Genomic DNA, 20,109 nt, shown 5'->3' on the forward strand with positions numbered 1-20,109 from the left:
GAGCCAAAGTGGGGTGAGGAATGTGTCCATACAGGGAGGTAACCTAATGTGGAGAGGCAAACCCAAATGGAGTAAACACATCAGTGGCTGAGTGTGAGTTACCAGACCCTGAGAGTGTTATGGAGGGCCTTCATATTGGAAGAAGGTGACATGATATATCATATTCCCTGTGTGTTGAGAAGGGCCTCATTACAAATGGTTAGAGCAGAACAGGCTGTGAAAGTTAGAGCAAGAGAGAGACAGAAGAGAAGAGGATACTGAAAATTCACGGAGGTGGCCTGAGATGGGGTGACAGATTTTAAGATGATCTAGCACAAAAATTCAGAGCTTGGGTGGGAGGGCAGGGAGAGCATCCTTGTGAAGATGTGGGCTCACAAGCAGTGTCAGAGCCCCAACATGGTAAAGGAAGTCTTCACACAGAGTGGTGCTGAGGCACAGGTTGTTGGAACTCAAATGGTATGAAGTGCTTCCACAAGGAGAGAGCCGAGCGGCCATTCAGAGCCTGAGAAGGATCGGAGAGTATCTATGTGGGAAGAAAGCACAATGAAAAGGTGACAGAACTGAAGAATGATGAGGAAGGTAGTCATGAGGGAGAGCAGCCTAGCAAAGTTATTCAGAGTCTACCTGAATAAGGAAAACATCCAAAAGTGGGGGCAGCCCTGTATAAGGTGTCAAAGCACAGGTGGAAAAAGAGAATGTGCATAGAGGAGGAAGGTTCACTGTAATGTGTCAGAGTCCCATCAGGTAAAGGAGAAAAGTGACCATGCAGAGGGATGGTCTGACATAGAATCCCAAAGCCTAACGGGGTAATGAGGATATTCACATGTGAAGGGATATTTAGGTGGGTATTAGAGCCTCTGTGGGTCACCAAGGGCACTCAAAAATGGAAAGCGGTTGTTAAATTTAGGAGAATCGATCACATAAATGAACCTATTAAAGATAATGGCACTAGCTTTCTCATAGTTTGGGAAGAGAGTTATCAAAAGGAAGAAAAATATTGGATTGGCCTTGGTGATATCAGTATGAACTCATGTCTTCAGATATATAGAAACAGATGGAAAATATAAATAGAATTTCTGTTCCTGTCTATGAAGGAATAATTTCTAAAGGGCATGCATTGTATCAAAAACAACTGGTAAGTTAGACAAAAAGTGGTTAAAAAAAAAACTGTTCACAAACAACAGACAGAAGTGTAGGAATTGGTTTTTGAAGCCTTATCAAACTTTCTTTGACTTCTTCCCACATAGACACCCTCCTGTTCCTTCTCAATTCTGAAATGCCACTTAGGGTAGCCTGAACTACCACTCTGTGGGAAGATCTTTCTCACCAGGATTGGTAAAGCTTTCTGCCTGGAAGTAAATTCTACATAGTGAAAGGCAGTAAAATGGGGAAAAGACAGTTCTTTCAAGAAATGATGCTGGAACAACTAGACATCCACGTGCAAAAAAAAAAAAGAATCTACACACAGGCCATACACACTTCACAAAATTTAACTCAAAATGGATTAGAGAGTTAATGTAAAATGCAAAACTATAAAACTTCTAGAAGAAAACATAGGAGAAATCTAAATGACCTTGGGTGTGACAATAATTTTTTATATACAACTCCAAAGTCAGAGTCCATGAAAGAAAGTGAAATAAGCTAATCTGAAAAGGCTATATACTGTATTATTCCAACTACATGACATTCTGGAAAAACGTTGGAGACAGTAAGAATGTCAGTGGAGGGCTTCCCTGGTGGCGCACTGGTTGAGAGTCCGCCTGCCGATGCAGGGGACATGGGTTCGTGCCCCGGTCCGGGAAGATCCCACATGCCGCGGAGCGGCTGGGCCTGTGAGCCATGGCCGCTGAGCCTGCGCGTCCGGAGCCTGTGCTCCGCAACGGGAGAGGCCACAACATGTCAGTGGATATCATGGTTTAGGGATAGAGAGGGATGAATAGGTGGAACACATAGGACTTTTAGGGCAGTAAAAATATTCTAAATTATATAATAACTATGGGTATATGTCATTAAACATTTGTTAAAACCCATAAAATGAGTAACACCAAGAGTGAATCTTAATGCAGTCTATGATCTTTGAGTGAGAGTGATGTGTCAATGTAGGTTCATAGATTGTAATAAACATACTACTCTGATGCAGGCTGTTAATACAGGGGAGGATTTATATATACTCTAGCAGGATGTATGCTGAAAATGCCTCTACTTTCTTCTCAATTTAGGAACCTAAAACTTCTTTAAAAATATGAAGACTAAAGATTTGAGAAGATGGCGGAAGAGAAAGACGCAGAGATCACCTTCCTCCTCACAAACACATCAGAAATACATCTACATGTGGAATTGCTCCTATAGAAAACCCACTGAACGCTGGCAGAAGACCTCAGACCTCCCAAAAGGTAAGAAACTCCCCCACGTACCTGGGTTGGGCAAAAGAAAAAAGAAAAAACAGAGACAAAAGAATAGGGATGGGACCTGCACCAGTGGGAGGGAGCTGTGAAGGAGGAAAGGTTCCCACAAACTAGGAAGCCCCTTCGCGGGTGGAGACTGCGGGTGGCGGAGGGGGGAGCTTTGGGGCCGCGGAGGACAGCGCAGCCACAGGGGTGCAGAGGGTAAAGCGGGGAGATTCCCGCACAGAGGATCGGTGCCGACCAGCACTCACCAGCCCGAGAGGCTTTGCTCACACGCCGGGATGGGCGGGGGTAAGAGCTGAGGCTCGGGCTTCGGAGGTCTGGGGTTGGCGGTGTGAACACAGCCTGAAAGGGTTAGTGCGCCACGGCTAGCCAGGAGGAAGTCCAGGAAAATGTCTGGACCTGCCGAAGAGGCAAGAGACTTTTTCTTGCCTTTGTTTCCTGGTGCGCGAGGAGAGGGGATTCAGAGCGCAGCTTAAAGGAGCTCCAGAGACGGGCGCGAGCTGCGGCTATCAGCGCGGACCCCAGAGACGGCATGAGACGCTAAGACTGCTGCTGCCGCCACCAAAAAACCTGTGTGCGAACACAGGTCACTGTCCACACCTCCCCTCCCGGGACCCTGTGCAGCCCGCCACTGCCAGGGTCCCGTGATCCAGGGACAACTCTCCCGGGAGAATGCACGGCGCACCTCAGGCTGGTGCAACGTCAAGCCGGCCTCTGCCGCAGGCTCGCCCTGCATCCGTACACCTCCCTCCCCCTGGCCTGAGTAAGCCAGAGCCCCCGAATCAGCGGCTCCTTTAACCCCGTCCTGTCTGCGCGAAGAGCAGATGCCCTCAGGTGATCTACATGCAGAGGCGGGTCCAAATCCAAAGCTGAGCCCCGGGAGCTGTGCAAACAAAGAAGAGAAACGGAAACCTATCCCAGCAGCCTCAGGAGCAGTGGATTAAATCTCCACAATCAACTTGATGTACCCGTCAACTGTGGAATACCGGAATAGACAACAAATCATCCCAAATTGAGGAGGTGGACTCTGGGAGCAAGATGTATTATTTTTTCCCCATTTCCTCTTTTTCTGAGTGTGTATGTGTATGCTTCTGTGTGAGATTTTGTCTGTATAGCTTTGCTTTTACCATTTGTCCTAGGGTTCTGTCCGTCTGTTTTCTTCTTCTTTCTTTCTTTTTTTTTTTAACTTTAAAATTTTTTTTCTTAATAATTTTTATTTTAATAACTTTATTTTATTTTAACTTACTTTATTTTATTTTATCCTCTTTCTTTCTTTCTTTCTTTCTTTCTTTCTTTCTTTCTTTCTTTCTTTCTTTCTTTCTTTCTTTCTCTTTTTTCTCCCTTTTATTCTGAGCTGTGTGGATGAAAGGCTCTTGGTGCTGCAGGCAGGAGTCAGTGCTGTGCCTCTGAGGTGGGAGTGTCAACTTCAGGACACTGGTCCACAAGACACCTCCCAGCTCCACATAATATCAAATGGTGAAAATCTCCCAATAATCTCCATCTCAACACCAAGACCCAGCTTCACTCAACAACCAGAAAGCTACAGTGCTGGAAACCATGTGCCAAACAACTACCAAAACAGGAACACTGCTCCATCCATTAGCAGAGAGGCTGCCTAAAATCATAAGGCCACAGACACCCCAAAACACACCACCAGACAAGGACCTGCCCACCAGAAAGACAAGATCCAGCCTCATCCACCAGAACACAGGCACTAGTCCCCTCCACCAGGAAGCCTACACAGCCCACTGAACCAACCTTAGCCACCAAAAACACCAGGAACTATGAACCTGCAACCTGCAAAAAGGAGACCCCAAATACAGTAAGATAAGCAAAATGAGAAGACAGAAAAACACACAGCAGATGAAGGAGCAAGGTAAAAACCTACCAGACCTAACAAATGAAGAGGAAATAGGCAGTCTACCTGAAAAAGAATTCTGAATAATGATAGTAAAGATGATCCAAAATCTTGGAAATAGAATAGAGAAAATGCAAGAAACATTCAACAAGGACCTACAAGAACTAAAGAGGAAACAAGCAATGATGAATAACACAAAAAATGAAATTAAAAATACTCTAGAAGGAGGCTTCCCTGGTGGCACAGTGGTTGAGAGTCTGCCTGCCGATGCAGGGGACACGGATTCGTGCCCCAGTCCGGGAAGATCCCGTATGCCATGGAGCGGCTGGGTCTATGAGTCATGGATGCTGAGCCTGTGTATCCAGAGCCTGTGCTCTGCAATGGGAGAGGCCACAACAGTGAGAGGCCTGCATACTGCACAAAACAAAAACAAAACAAAACAAAACAAAAAAGAAATACTCTAGAAGGGATCAATAGCAGAATAACTGAGGCCGAAGAACGGATAAGGGACCTGGAATATAAAATAGTGGAAATAACTACTGCAGAGCAGAATAAAGAAAAAAGAATGAAAAGAATTGAGGACAGTCTCAGAGACCTCTGGGACAACATTAAATGCACCAACATTTGAATTATAGGGGTCCCAGAAGAAGAAGAGAAAAAGAAAGGAACTGAGAAAATCTTTGAAGAGATTATAGTTGAAAACTTCCCTAATATGGGAAAGGAAATAGTTAATCAAGTCCAGGAAACACAGAGAGTCCCATACAAGATAAATCCAAGGAGAAACACACCAAGACACATATTAATGAAACTGTCAAAAATTAAATACAAATAAAACATATTAAAAACAGCAAGGGAAAAACAACAAATAACACACAAGGGAATCTCCATAAGGTTAACAGCTGATCTTTCAGCAGAAACTGTGCAAGCCAGAAGAGAGTAGCAGGACATATTTAAAGTGATGAAGGAGAAAAACCTACAACCAAGATTACTCTACCCAGCAAGGATCTCATTCAGATTTTGTGGAGAAATTAAAATCTTTACAGACAAGCAAAAGCTGAGAGAGTTCAGCACCACCAAACCAGCTTTACAACAAATGCTAAAGGAATTTCTCTAGGCAAGAAACGCAAGAGAAGGAAAATACCTACAATAACAAACCCAAAACAATTAAAATGGGAATAGAAACATACATAGCGATAATTGCCTTAAATGTAAATGGATTAAATGCTCCCACCAAAAGACACAGACTGGCTGAATGGATACAAAAACAAAACCCGTATATATGCTGTCTACAAGAGACCCACTTCAGATCTAGGGACACATACAGACTGAAAGTGAGGAGATGCAAAAATATACTCCATGAAAATGGAAATGAAAAGAAAGCTGGCATAGCAATTCTCATATCAGACAAAATGGACTTTAAAATAAAGACTATTAGAAGAGACAAAGAAGGACACTACATAATGATCAAGGGATTGATCCAAGAAGAGGATTTAACAATTGTAAATATTTATGCACCCAACATAGAAGCACCTCAATACATAAGGCAAATACTAACAGCCATAAAAGGGGAACTCAACAGTAACACAATCATAGTAGGGGACTTTAACACCCCACGCTCACCGATGGACAGATCATCCAAAATGAAAATAAATAAGGAAACACAAGCTTTAAATGATACATTAAACAAGATGGAATTAATTGATATTTATAAGACATTCCATCCAAAAACAACAGAATACACATTCTTCTCAAGTGCTCATGGAACATTCTCCAAGATAGATCATATCTTGGGTCACAAATCAAGCTCGGTACATTAAGAAAGTTGAAATTTTATCAAGTATCTTTTCCGACCACAACACTATGAGACTAGATATCAATTACAGCAAACGATCTGTAAAAAATACAAATACATGGAGGTTAAACAATACACTACTTAATAACGAAGTGATCACTGAAGAAATCAAAGAGGAAATCAAAAAATACCTAGAAACAAATGACAGTGGAGACACAACAACCCAAAACCTATGGGATGCAGCAAAAGCAGTTCTAAGAGGGAAGTTTATAGCAATACAATCCTACCTTAAGAAACAGGAAACATCTCAAATAAACAACCTAACCTTGCACCTAAAGCATTTAGAGAAAGAAGAACAAAAAAACCCCAAAGTTAGCAGAATGAAAGAAATCATCAAGATCAGATCAGAAATAAATGACAAATAAATGAAGGAAATGATAGCGAAGATCAATAAAACTAAAAGCTGGTTCCTTGAGAAGATAAACAAAATTGATAAAACACTAGCCAGACTCATCAGAAAAAATAGGGAGAAGAGTCAAATCAATAGAAGTAGAAATTAAAAAAGAGAAGTAACAACTGACACTGCAGAAATACAAAGGATCATGAGAGATTACTACAAGCAACTCTATGCCAATAAAACGGGCAACCTGGAAGAAATGGACAAATTCTTAGAAATGTACAATGATCCAAGACTGAACCAGGAAGAAATAGAAAATATGAACAGACCTTTTGGTCAGACCTTCAGTGCCTGTCACAAGCACTGAAATTGAAACTGTGATTAAAAATCTTCCAACAAACAAAAGTCCAGGACAGGATGGCTTCACAGGCGAATTCTGTCAAACATTTAGAGAAGAGCTAACACCTATCCTTCTCAAACTGTTCCAAAATACAGCAGAGGGCAGAACTCTCCCAAACTCATTCTACGAGGTCACCATCACCCTGATACCAAAACTAGACAAAGATGTCACAAAGAAAGAAAACTACAGGCCAATATCACTGATGAACATAGATGTAAAAATCCTCCTCAAAATACTAGCAAACAGAATCCAACAGCACATTAAAAGGATCATACACCATGATCAAGTGGGGTTTATTCCAGGAATGCAAGGATTCTTCAATATACACAAATCAATCAATGTGGTACACCATATTAACAAATTGAAGGAGAAAAACCATATGATCATCTCAATAGATGCAGAGAAAGCTTTTGACAAAATTCAAAACCCATTTATGATAAAAACCCTGCAGAAAGTGGGCATAGAGGGAACTTTCCTCAACATAATAAAGGCCATATATGACAAACCCACAGCCAACATCGTCCTCAATGGTGAAAAACTGAAACCATTTCCACTAAAGTCAGGAAGAACACAAGGTTGCTCACTCTCACCACTATTATTCAATATAGTTTTGGAAGTTTTAGCCACAGCAATCAGAGAAGAAAAAGGAATCCAAATTGGAAAAGAAGAAGTAAAGCTGTCACTGTTTGCACATGACGTGATACTATACAAAGAGAATCCTAAAGATACTACCAGAAAACTACTAGAGCTAATCAATGAATTTGGTAAAGTAGCAGGATACAAAATTAATGCACAGAAATCTCTGGCATTCCTATACACTAATGATGAAAAATCTGAAAGAGAAATTAAGAAAACACTCCCATTCACCATTGCAACAAAAGAATAAAATATCTAGGAATAAACCTACCTAAGGAGACAAAAGACCTGTATGCAGAAAATTATAAGACACTGATGAAAGAAATTAAAGATGATACAAACAGATGGAGAGATTTACCATGTTCTTGTATTGGAAGAATGAACATTGTGAAAATGACTCTACTACCCAAAGCAATCTACAGATTCAATACAATCCCTATCAAACTACCACTGGCATTTTTCACAGAACTAGAACAAAAAATTTCATAATTTGTATGGAAACACAGAAGATCCCGAATAGCCAAATCAATCTTGAGAACAAAAAATGGAGCTGGAGGAATCAGGCTGCCTGACTTCAGACTATACTACAAAGCTACAGTAATCAAGACAGTATGGTAATGGCACATAAACAGAAATATAGATCACGGAACAGGATAGAAAGCCCAGAGATAAACCCACGCACATATGGTCACCTTATCTTTGATAAAGGAGGCAAGAATATATAGTGGAGAAAAGACAGCCTCTTCAGTAAGTAGTGCTGGGAAAAGTGGACAGGTACACGTAAAAGTATGAAATTGGAGCACTCCCTAACACCATACACAAAAATAAACTCAAAATGTATTAAAGACCTAAATGTAAGGCCAGACACTATCAAACTTTTAGAGGAAAACATGGGCAGAACACTCTATGACATAAATCACAGCAAGATCCTTTTTGACCCACCTCCTAGAGAAATGGAAATAAAAACAAAAATAAACAGATGGGACCTAATGAAACTTAAAAGCTTTTGCACAGCAAAGGAAACCATAAACAAGACCAAAAGACAACCCTCAGAATGGGAGAAAATATTTGCTAATGAAGCAACTGACAAAGGATTAATCTCCAAAATTTACAAGCAGCTCATGCAGCTCAATAACAAAAAAACAAACAACCCAATCCAAAATTGGGCAGAAGACCTAAATAGACATTTCTCCAAAGAAGATATACAGATTGCCAACAAACACATGAACGAATGCTCAACATCATTAATCATTAGAGAAAAGCAAATCAAAACTACAATGAGATATCATCTCACACTGGTCAGAATGGCCATCATCAAAAAATCTAGAAACAATAAATGCTGGAGAGGGTTTGGAAAAAAGAGAACCTTCTTGCACTGTTGTTGGAATGTAAATTGATACAGCCACTATGGAGAACAGTATGGAGGTTCCTCAAAATACTACAGATAGAACTACCATACGACCCAGCAATCCCACTACTGGGCATATACTGTGAGAAAAGTGTAATTCAAAAAGAGTCATGTACCAAAATGTTTATTGCAGCTCTATTTACAATAGCCAGGACATGGAAGCAACCTAAGTGTCCATCAACAGATGAATGGATAAAGAAGATGTGGCACATATATATAATGGAATATTACTCAGCCATAAAGAGAAACAAAATTGAGTTATTTGTAGTGAGATGAATGGACCTAGAGTATGTCATACGGAGTGAAGTACGTCAGAAAGAGAAAAAGAAATACCATATGCTAACACATATATATGGAATCTAAGAAAAAAAGAAAAAGGTTATGAAGAACCTAGGAGTAAGATGGGAATAAAAACAGAGACCTACTGGAGAATGGACTTGAGGATATGGGGAGTGGGAAGGGTAAGCTGTGACAAAGTGAGAGAGTGGCATGGACACATATACACTACCAAACATAAAATAGATAGCTAGTGGGAAGCAGCTGCATAGCACAGGGAGATCAGCTCGGTGCTTTGTGACGCCTGGAGGGGTGGATAGGCAGGGTGGGAGGGAGGGAGATGCAAGAGGGAAGAGATATGGGAACATATGTATATGTATAACTGATTCACTTTGTTATAAAGCAGAAACTAACACACCATTGTAAAGCAATTATACTCCAATAAAGATGTTAAAAATATATATAAAATCTATTATTTATAAAATACAACTGAGTGACTAAAACAAATAATAATAACAATGCATATGTAGCTTTTAATACACATAGACGTAAAACATATGGCAACAATTGCAAAAGTATGGGAGGAAGTAATGGCAGTATAATATAATAAGATTATTAAATGTATATGATAATTAATGCAATATTATTTGAAGGTGAATGTGATAAATTAAATATGCATACTGTAAGTCTAGGTAGCCCACTAAAATTAAAACAAGGAAAATTAGCTAAGGAGCCAGTAATTAACAAAATATAGAATACAAATATACTCAGTTAGTCTAAAAACAGATGAAAAAAAAAAGAGGGTGCGATGACCAGATTAAACAAAGTGGAATCAAATAGCAAAATTTCTAACATGATTGGATATGTAGATTTACCTCTAAACGTATTGAAAATTACAGAGTATTCTAAGGGTTTAAACATCCTAATCTAAAGGTAGAGATAATCAAACTGATGTAAAAGGAAACAGAATTATTGTTGCTTACAATAAAACTATAGTAGATGTATTTTAAAAATCATAGCTAGATTGGTAGAAAAAGTTTTAAAAGACACGTTCTATGCAAACACTAATAAGAAAGTTGTAGTGAGTATATTAGTATCAGAAAAATCAGGCTGATGAAGGAATATTTCTGTAAATATTTCTGCTGTAAAAAGGAGCATTTAATAATAAAAATGTCTGTTGCTCATTTAGTTATGACGGGCCTAAAATATGTAGGTACCTAATGCAAAGTTTTCAAAGTAAATGACAGACTTATAGAAATGCAAAATTCTTCTAGGCACGATTATGTAACAGGGGCCAGATTTACAATTAAACAGCTAGAAACTGGACAAAATATATGAAGCAATGGTTTTGAGACATTGGACAACAGGTAATGCAGGACTCTGATCTTTGGTAATAGAATAGAAATTAGTGGGACTCTATGATTTCCCAGGTCACTGCTTCTGCATAGTTTGCAGACTAGAGTGAAGAAAGGAGCAACCTCCCCAAAGTTTTTGATCTTGTAGAACTGAAGTGACTGAGATTAGAGTTTGGGGAGACAAAGGCAGGTAGAATTTATGGCAACATCCTGGAGAGAAGGTAGGTGCAGACACACACATGCACACACACACACACACACACATACACACCCGCCATGTGAAAGCTCATCAAAATCAAATTGTGGAAAATTAATGATAAATACAACATGACAACAAAAGCAACAAATATCTTAAAAGTAGCCAGAAGAAGGAGAAAAAACACATTGCATACAAAGAGACAGCATGAAGAACACCACAGACTTCATGCCGGAAACATGGAAATCAGTATTCCAAGTATTCCTTTTTCATTGTCTCTCACATATGTGTTTTATCCATGAACCTATCAATGTACTGCTCCACTAGTTGTTTAAATAGTTTATAGACTAACAAGTCCATTCATATCATTGAGTCATATGTTTTCTGAAACAAAACTTTCTTTTCTTATTTGCAATTTTATTTGAATTTCAAAATTATCTTCCAAAGGTACTTTGAGAAGTGATGACAGCATATAAATCTTGACACAAGTTCTAGTTACAATCCTTTATGCGAGGAATTATTGCAGGGTCCATGGATGGAGGTCTTATTTGGTGGTAAGCAAGGGAAGTACATTTATTGAGGTATGTGTTGTACCATACACATACCTGACATAAATATCTAATCTCATGCTCAAGCCTGCTCCATTTTATTAATACTGTCCCCATTTAAACGTTTTGTAGTCAGATAAGGATTTGAGACTATGGAATCTCAGAGAAGTTATTTAATCTCTTTGTGACATAATCAACTAACCTCTACTACAGGATAGAGCAAGCAAGTTTCCCCTATAGACCTTAATTGTACCAAAATTTTGGATAATATTGAAAAAGAAAAAATTAATAATAGTAAAGGTTTACAATTTGATCTACAGTTAGCCCTTCATACCAAAGTGTTCCACATCTGTATATTCAACCAACTGTGGATCAAAAATATTTGAAAAAGAAATCTCAGAAAGTTCCAAGATGCAAAACTTTCATTTGCTGCATTCCAGCAACAATTTACATAACATTTATATTGTATTACAACTATTTACATAGCATTTACATTGTAGTAGGTATTACATGTAGTCTAGAGATGATTTAAAGTATACAGGAAATTTGCATAGGTTATATGCAAATACTAAGCCATTATATAAAAGACATTTGAACATCTGCAGATCTGGGTATCCACATGGGGTCCTGGAACCAATCCCCTGACCTGGATACCGAGGGATGACTGTATTTATATAATACAAAATGTAATCTGATTTAAATTGTCCAAATCATTCAAAAATAAAATATTTGCCATCTTTTAAGTTTTTAATTTATTTTTACAGGAGTTTTACATACTGAATGTATACAGTGATTCTGTGATGCTTGTCATTGCATGCAGCTGAATAGAATTGTAAGAAAACAACTTTCTCACTATCTATATAAAGTGTGGAAACCATGGCTGAGTAGCTGCAAATGTAAAAATAGGTTTAGTAATTTAGTTGACCATAAGCTCAATGTTAAAACATAGTAACGTGGCTGAGGCTGTATTAATTGAAATGTAATCCTTGGGTCGGGGGCAGCAGACCTAATCCTGATCTTCTCTGCTTCCCTAAGACTTTTGGAATAATACCTCCAGTCATGGGCACTTCACTTTCAGTGACATCAACCCACTGAAGAACATTTAGAAGAGAATCTTCATTGGAAAAACTTTAACTTGAAATCATGGTCCATGAAGAATATTTGAAAAACAAAAACAATAATATCATTTTAAAACGAAATCAATAATTGTAGTTAACATTTTTGGAGAACTTACTATATATCAGGCTGTGAGATATGTCAAAGAAAATCTCACACTACTGAACAGAGTTCAAGAGGCAAGGAAAACTTTACTCAAGACTATTAGATTAGGGATCAAGACTATTCCAATAGGAGAGAGAGATTGAACTCAACACTCCTGAAACAAAAGGAGGGGGACTTTAAGTGCTGGAGTGTCTTAGTGGAAAACTACTGGAGGAAGTAAGTGGGGGAGACTGCTAAGTGTGATTGGGCCATCTGCGTTTGCTAATTCATGCTTAGCAAAGTGAGGCTGCTATCCTCCCACAGAGACTGGGAAATAGGAGCACTATCTTTCTTTTTTTTTTAACCATTCTATTGAGGTATGATGGGCATGTAAAAAGATATTTATATTTAATGTGTACAGCTCAATGAGTTTGGAGAAAAGTATACACCAGTGATACTGTCACCACCATGAAGGCCATAGACATATCCAACACTTCCCAAAGTTTCCTCCCATCCCCATGATGATGATATGTAGTAAGGACACTTAAAAATTTCCTCTCTTAGAAAAATTTAAGTATGCAATACAATATTGTTAGTTACAGGCATTATGCTGTTTAGTTGTCTCCAGAACTTATCTTATATAACTTAAACTTTGTACCCTTTAACCATCACTTCCCCCTTCCCCCTTCCCTCAGCACCAGGCAACTACCTTTATACTCTCTGCTTCTATGACTCTGACTATATTAGATTCCATGTATAAATGAGATCATGCAATATTTTTCTGTGTCTGGTTTATTTCACTTAACATAATATTCTCCAGGTCCATCTATGAAGTTGCAAACAGCAGGAATTCCTACTTTTTTAAGGCTAAATCCTATTTCATTGTATGTATATACCAAATTTTCTTTATTCACTCATCCATTAACTGGACATTTAGGTTGTTTTCATGTCTTCACTATTGTGAATAATACTGCAACAAATATGGCAGTACAGCTATCTCTTTAGGATCCTGGTTTGAATTCCTTTGGGTTAATATTAGATAAGGAATCATATGGTAGTTTTATTTTTAATTTTTTGAGGAATTGCCATACTCTTTTCCATAATGGCTGTACCAATTTATATTCCCACCTACAGAGTACCAGAGTTCCTTTATCTCCACATCCTCATCAATACTTGTCATATGTGTGTGCATGCATATATATATATATATATATATATATACACACACACACATATTTATATATATATTAGGGAGACACCTCTTTGAAATGTAATCATCAAGAAAGATAGTGCAAAATATAATAATCCAATTAAAAATTAGACAAAGGACATGAATAGACATTTCTCCACCTAAGACATACAAATGGTCAACAAGTATATGTGTGTATGTGAATGTATACATACACATATATATTTTTAATAATGGCCATTGTAACAGATACAAGGTAATATCACATTGTAGTTTTGATTTTCATTTCCCTTGTGCTTAATGATTTTGAGCGTATTTTCATATACTTCTTTTTTTTTGCACTATCTTTCTTGATGATTACATTTCAAAGAAGTGGCTCCCTAATCCTTGATAAAGACATTCCTGGGAAGTAAAACTGTCAGGAACCTGGGAGATTCACATATAAAAGGGGCAGAAATATTCTAAGAAAGGTAGTCAGAGGCATATAATCAGGAAGAAATCTTTCTAAAGTTTAGTTAAGCTGAGAGGAACATTAAGGCCATCTTGATCAGACAGCACGTGAGCAGCATAGAGATTAAGTACAGAGAGACCAGAAACACACTGCCTGGATTGAAACACTGACTAGTTGTTAGACCTTAGAGAAATTACTTAATCTGGCTGTGTCTCAATCTCCTGACATGTACAATGGGAGTACTAACAGGGTTGATTTAAGTTTATATTAGACTGTCATACAGAGTGAAGTACGTCAGAAAGAAAAAGACAAATACCGTATGCTAACACATATATATGGAATTTAAGAAAAAAAAATGTCATGAAGAACCTAGGGGTAAGACAGGAATAAAGACGCAGACCTACTGGAGAATGGACTTGAGGATATGGGGAGGGGGAAGGGTGAGCTGTGACAAAGCGAGAGAGAGGCATGGACATATACACACTAACAAACGTAGTAAGGTAGATAGCTAGTGGGAAGCAGCCGCATGGCAGAGGGATATTGGCTCGGTGCTTTGTGACAGCCTGGAGGGGTGGGATAGGGAGGGTGGGAGGGAGAGAGACGCAGGAGGGAAGAGATATGGGAACATATGTATATGTATAACTGATTCACTTTGTTATAAAGCAGAAACTAACACACCATTGTAAAGCAATTATACCCCAATAAAGATGTTAAAAAAAAAGTATTTGTAATAAAATTTAGCAACCAAAAAAAAAAGAAATATCCAACACATAATAGGTACTGTGTAAGCAGTTGTTAAAAAGAAATTATTTTATTTAATCTTTACAGTAGCTGTATGAAAGGAACTATATTTCTATTATATTGTTAAGGGAAATGGGACTGAGAAAGAAAAAATTACTTTATAGATCCAGCCTGTATTGGAACATAAGAAGTCTATTCTCTAAACTGGAAGATGGAATGTGGAGTTGATATACAAGTAACAGGACGGAAATTTCAGTAAAGAAGCTGTCAAGTAAAAATGCAAAGGCAAAGCAGTCCAATTTGGCAACATGGTCTTTAATATTTTAAGAAAATATTTTGAGATCCAGTGAATTCAGTTTGAAGTTACAAATGGAAATGTGCATTCCTGAGAATGAACATTATTTAGTCATTAGTTTATCATTTTTTCTACGCTTGTGAGAAAAAGAAAAAAAATATTCACTAACCAGTTATTATAAGCCAACTACTGTGCTAAAGGTCTACACATTTCCCCACATATTAGAATCACCTTGAGTTTTGAGTGGCATGAAAACACAAACATGATAGATGCTTATTTCTCTCACACATAGAAGTTTGTCAACTATTAAATGCACTTAATGTACACTTTAGTAAAATGAGTCTGAAAAAATAAATTAAATAAATCAATAAAACAGAGTTTTAAAATCCAAAATTCAAGTGGAATGAATTATGCAAAGTCTTTATGACATTTTGATGTCATTATATAATATCTATCCTAAAATCACATGAGTACATTATAAGAACACATACTAAAGAATATTTGCATGCAAAGGGAAATTAATCAGACTTGACTTCACTAAAGAAAATTCAGAGTAGATCAGACCCATCTATAGACAGTATAAATTGATTATATAATAATTTTATTATGACATTACTTATATTCCATCTCTTTTAACTTCAGGTGGAAAGAAAGTCCATTTCTTTTTAAACATGGAAAATAAAGGACAAAAAAGAGACTCATCTTTACCAATTACAATGTAAAGGAGAACAGAAAATGAAAAGGGAAATGTAATCAGCATAGATAAATCCTGGTGCATGACCCCATTAATTAAGCCGTAGGGGGCGTTCAACACATAAAGAAATTTATCTCATCTTTCTTCAATCATTATCTTTTTACAAACAGTTTCTCTGGCACTTTCTTCTAAGAAGTCCTCTATCTGTGATATCACAGATGCCATGATCCTCCTGGGGTGAAAACTTCAACCTGGCTAATGGGGCCATTCAGAACATAAATCTGAGCTCAAATCAGTTGATAGAATAGATATGTGGCTTGCCAACGTGGGCAAGAGAGTCAATTTTAGTTGGAGAAAATAGACACTGCTGGATTATTTTAAACTAAAAAAAAAAAAATGGACTGCTGTTCAAAAATGAATATCAAGCAACTTCTTCAATAACCCCCTCAGTGTTTTAATCTATAAAATGGGAAGGTCCATCTTTACCAGAAAAGTAGGTTAGGAATTTGGTTTTCAGTGTCTCTCTTGTTTTTCTTTTAAAAGTTTTATGGAATTTCAGTTGGTACAATAAACTGCATGTAATACACAGTTTGGTTGTGACATATGTATATACCTATAATCCATCACCACAATCAAGATAATAAACATATTCACATGCTCCTGAAGTCTCCTCATGAAACTCTGTAATTCCTCTTGCTCATCCCTCTTTGTCCTCAGGAACTGCTGGTCTAATTTCCATTACTAGAGATCAGTTTGTATTTTCTGGAATTTTATATTAATAGTGTCATATAGTGTTTACTCTTTTTTGTCTGCTTTTTTTCACTTAGTATGATTATTTTGAGATTCATCCATGTTGTAGCATGTATCAATAGCTAATTCCTGTCTATCGCTGACTGGTGTTCCACTGTAAGGATATACCACAGTTTGTTTATTCATTCACCTGTTGGTGGATATTTTGATTGTTTCCAGTTTTGTGGCTACTATAGGCATATTAGGAATTTTTAAGTGTAAACTATTATTTTGCCTATATATTTCCTATGGTTCCTATGGTCTACACAACAACTTGATATATGTATGGCTGCCGCTTTAATTTTTAGTGATTTCACATATTAACCGCATAGTCATTCATACTTTTTTAACAGAATATGACCAAACTAAGTCAATGGTGTGGATCAATCGATTTCATATTTGAAACATTTCAAAGTTATTGAAATAAAAAAACCAAATGTAATGTTATTGAGTATTTCCTCTTACATTTTTTCCAATTTTACCTTGATGATACCCAGATAATAGAATCCCATTACATTACTTGCATCTGTTTTTTTTGTTTTGTTTTGTTTTTAATATCTTTATTGGAGTATAATTACTTTACAATGGTGTGTCAGTTTCTGCTTTACAACAAAGTGAATCAGCTATACACATACATATATCCCCATATCTCTTCCCTCTTGCATCTCTCTCCCTCCCACCCTCCCTATCCCACCCCTCTAGGTGGTCACAAAGCACTGAACTGATCTCCCTGTGCTATGCGGCTGCTTCCCACTAGCTATTGGTTTTACATTTGGTAGTATATGTATGTACATGCCACTCTCTCACTTTGTCCCAGCTTACCCTTCCCCCTCCCCGTGTCCTCAAGTCCGTTCTCTAGTAGATCTGCGTCTTTATTCCTGTTCTGCCCCTAGTTCTTCATGACTTTTTTTTTTTGAGTTTCCATATATATGTGTTAGCATACAGTATTTGTTTTTCTCTTTCTGATTTACTTCACTCTGTATGACATCTGTTTTTATATTAAAGGAAATGTTATGCCCTATACATGATTGGAAAACCAAAGATGTTATTTGCACACTAGGGCAGTTATTCTATCTATTCTGTGAGTCACCAACCTGGGAAGAATGAAGTTTTTTGTTTTTTGTTTTTGTTTGTTTTTTCTGTTATTTGCATGGCATACAGATTTAATGATGGTAACAGTAGATGTGATCTAATGGCTTCATTATTATTTATTATTATTGTGATCACTGTAATAATTATTTGGATATATTTTTATATAAGTAGGTCTATAACTTGTAATTTAATTTAGCAATGTGAAAGTCACAGTAAACTTGACAAGAACATTTTTGATAGATAGATAGAAAGAGGGCTAAAAGCCTAACTGGAGTGAAAGAGAGAATCCTGATAAGCTGCTTTATAGTTTAAGATTATAAGAAATTTATGGACACAGTGGTTATATATATATTTGCCTTCCCCAACTGCATGCCTCCATTCATTCTATGACTCAAGTCACATTGGATCACCCATTTCCCAAAGATTACCATTCACTTCTTACTGCCTCAGCATTTGCATTTCCCTTGATTACGCAGCCCTGTCATTGCTATTTATCATTATGGGAAAATAATTTATTGTCACTTACAGGAATCTGCTCCTTTAATAGTTATGATTTTGAAATTCTGTATTGTAGGTGCAAAGTTTCTAGCATCTTGGATATGATTAATAAATGAAAGTTGTCATCTTTACTTCCTTATTTTTTATCAATTTTTTTGCAGTGTTCAGTCTGCATAGCTGTTCACTAAAATACTTTTCTGTTACTTCTGTGCTCATACCTAAACCACATTTGCCATCCTCTTTTATGGTTAGGTATGGCATATGGCTGAATTCCAGCAAACAAAATATATTTATTCCTATTATAGACCTGGTCCATAAATAACCTCCATGGGCTCCTTCACCATTTTTGTTCCCTTTTCCCCTTGTACTAGTGGTATATTGATATCCAGAGCGACCTTGGATGCTATGTATTGACAATAGCAGGGCTTCTGTGAGCCTGGATCATTGAATGACCACAGAGTTTCCTCTCCCTCCATACCAATGATCAGGATCATCCTTTTGAAACTATAATTGTAAGCATCTGGGACTTGTATGCAATCTATACTACAGTATCATGTATCGCCAAACCTATTTATTCATTCAACAGATATTTACTGAGTGCCAGGTACCTGCGGGACACTTTATTTATTTTACAATGACATATATTGCTTACTATATACCAGAGAGTAATATAGCACTTACACATGAATTTCTTTAATCATACAACAGCCCTAGAAAATGACTGCTGTCATCCTCATTTTACAAATGAAGAACGTGGAGCACAGAGAATTTATATCACCAGCCACAGGTTACACAGCTGATAGATGACAAGACCAAGCCAGGCTCTAGAGCCCATGCTTGTAATCTTAGTTCTATGCACCTCTTCTGTTCTAATCACTGGTATTAGCAGTAAACAACAACAAAGGGCCTGTCCATAGACTGTGCATTCTCAAAAAACTTAAGAGACATGAAAACTAAACGGGTGATCCAGAATTAGACTCTGAGGGGAATTCCCTGGCAGTCCAGTTGTAGGACTCTGTGCTTCCATTGCAGGGGGACACGGGTTCGATCCCTGGTTGGGGAACTAGGATCCCACATACCAAACAGCATGACCATAAATAAATAAATAAATAATAAAATCTTAAAAAACAAAAGTTAGACCCTGAAAGAAGAAAACTATAGTGGACATTAGGACATTATTAAGACAGTTTCCAAAATTTAAATATGGATGATTATACAATATCGATGCTAAATTTCTTTATTTTTGTATTTTTATAATTTTACTGAGGAGTATAACAATAATACTGATTATTAGAAATAGATATAGATACATGGAGAGAATGATAAAGCAACAGCAAATGGACAAAATGTAAACAATTGTTGAATCAAAATAGAGGATATATAGGAAGGTTTTGAATTTTTTCAACCTGTTTTTGGTTTATTTAAAATTATACTGAAATGAAAAAGTTAACACAAAGGTAAAAAAATCAATAATATGTACTATGAAAGAAAAAGTAAAGAGAATGATGAGAAATCTATTTCAGGAAGAGTAGAGTCTTAAGGTATGCTGAAGGAACAAGCTATGGGAAGACGTAAAAAAAATAATTCAGTGAGAAACACAAGCATAAAGATGCTAAGTAATGCCTTTGAGGAATAACAAGAAATTTTGTACTGCTAAAGCAGAGAGAGTGTCAGGGAGTGATACATTAGGCAAGAGTCAGGACCTTATAATGTTAAGATATTTGAGTTACTAAGAGTAAAATGGAATAAAATTGTTTGCGACAAGTGAGTGATATGATCTGATTTGCCATTTAAAAATATGATCTGTGTATAGGGAAGGCTGTAAGGCAGATAAAGTAGGAAGTAAGAAGTCTTAGAAAATATTGCAGTGGCTCAGGTGTAGATGG

General features: G+C 37.2%; 1 protein-coding gene across 1 annotated transcript in view; it reads right to left on the bottom strand.

The window, feature by feature from the left end:
* CYLC2 (cylicin 2) overlaps positions 1–20,109 on the bottom strand; it is a 158,972-nt gene that overhangs the window by 122,241 nt on the left and 16,622 nt on the right. The window contains exon 3 of the mRNA XM_069540802.1: positions 2,657–2,750. Within this exon, the coding sequence (XP_069396903.1) occupies positions 2,657–2,750 (94 nt within the window). The remainder of the gene's footprint in view (positions 1–2,656; positions 2,751–20,109) is intronic.

The sequence above is a fragment of the Delphinus delphis genome, chromosome 6 (assembly GCF_949987515.2).
Source record: "Delphinus delphis chromosome 6, mDelDel1.2, whole genome shotgun sequence".
Taxonomy (NCBI): Eukaryota; Metazoa; Chordata; class Mammalia; order Artiodactyla; family Delphinidae; genus Delphinus; species Delphinus delphis.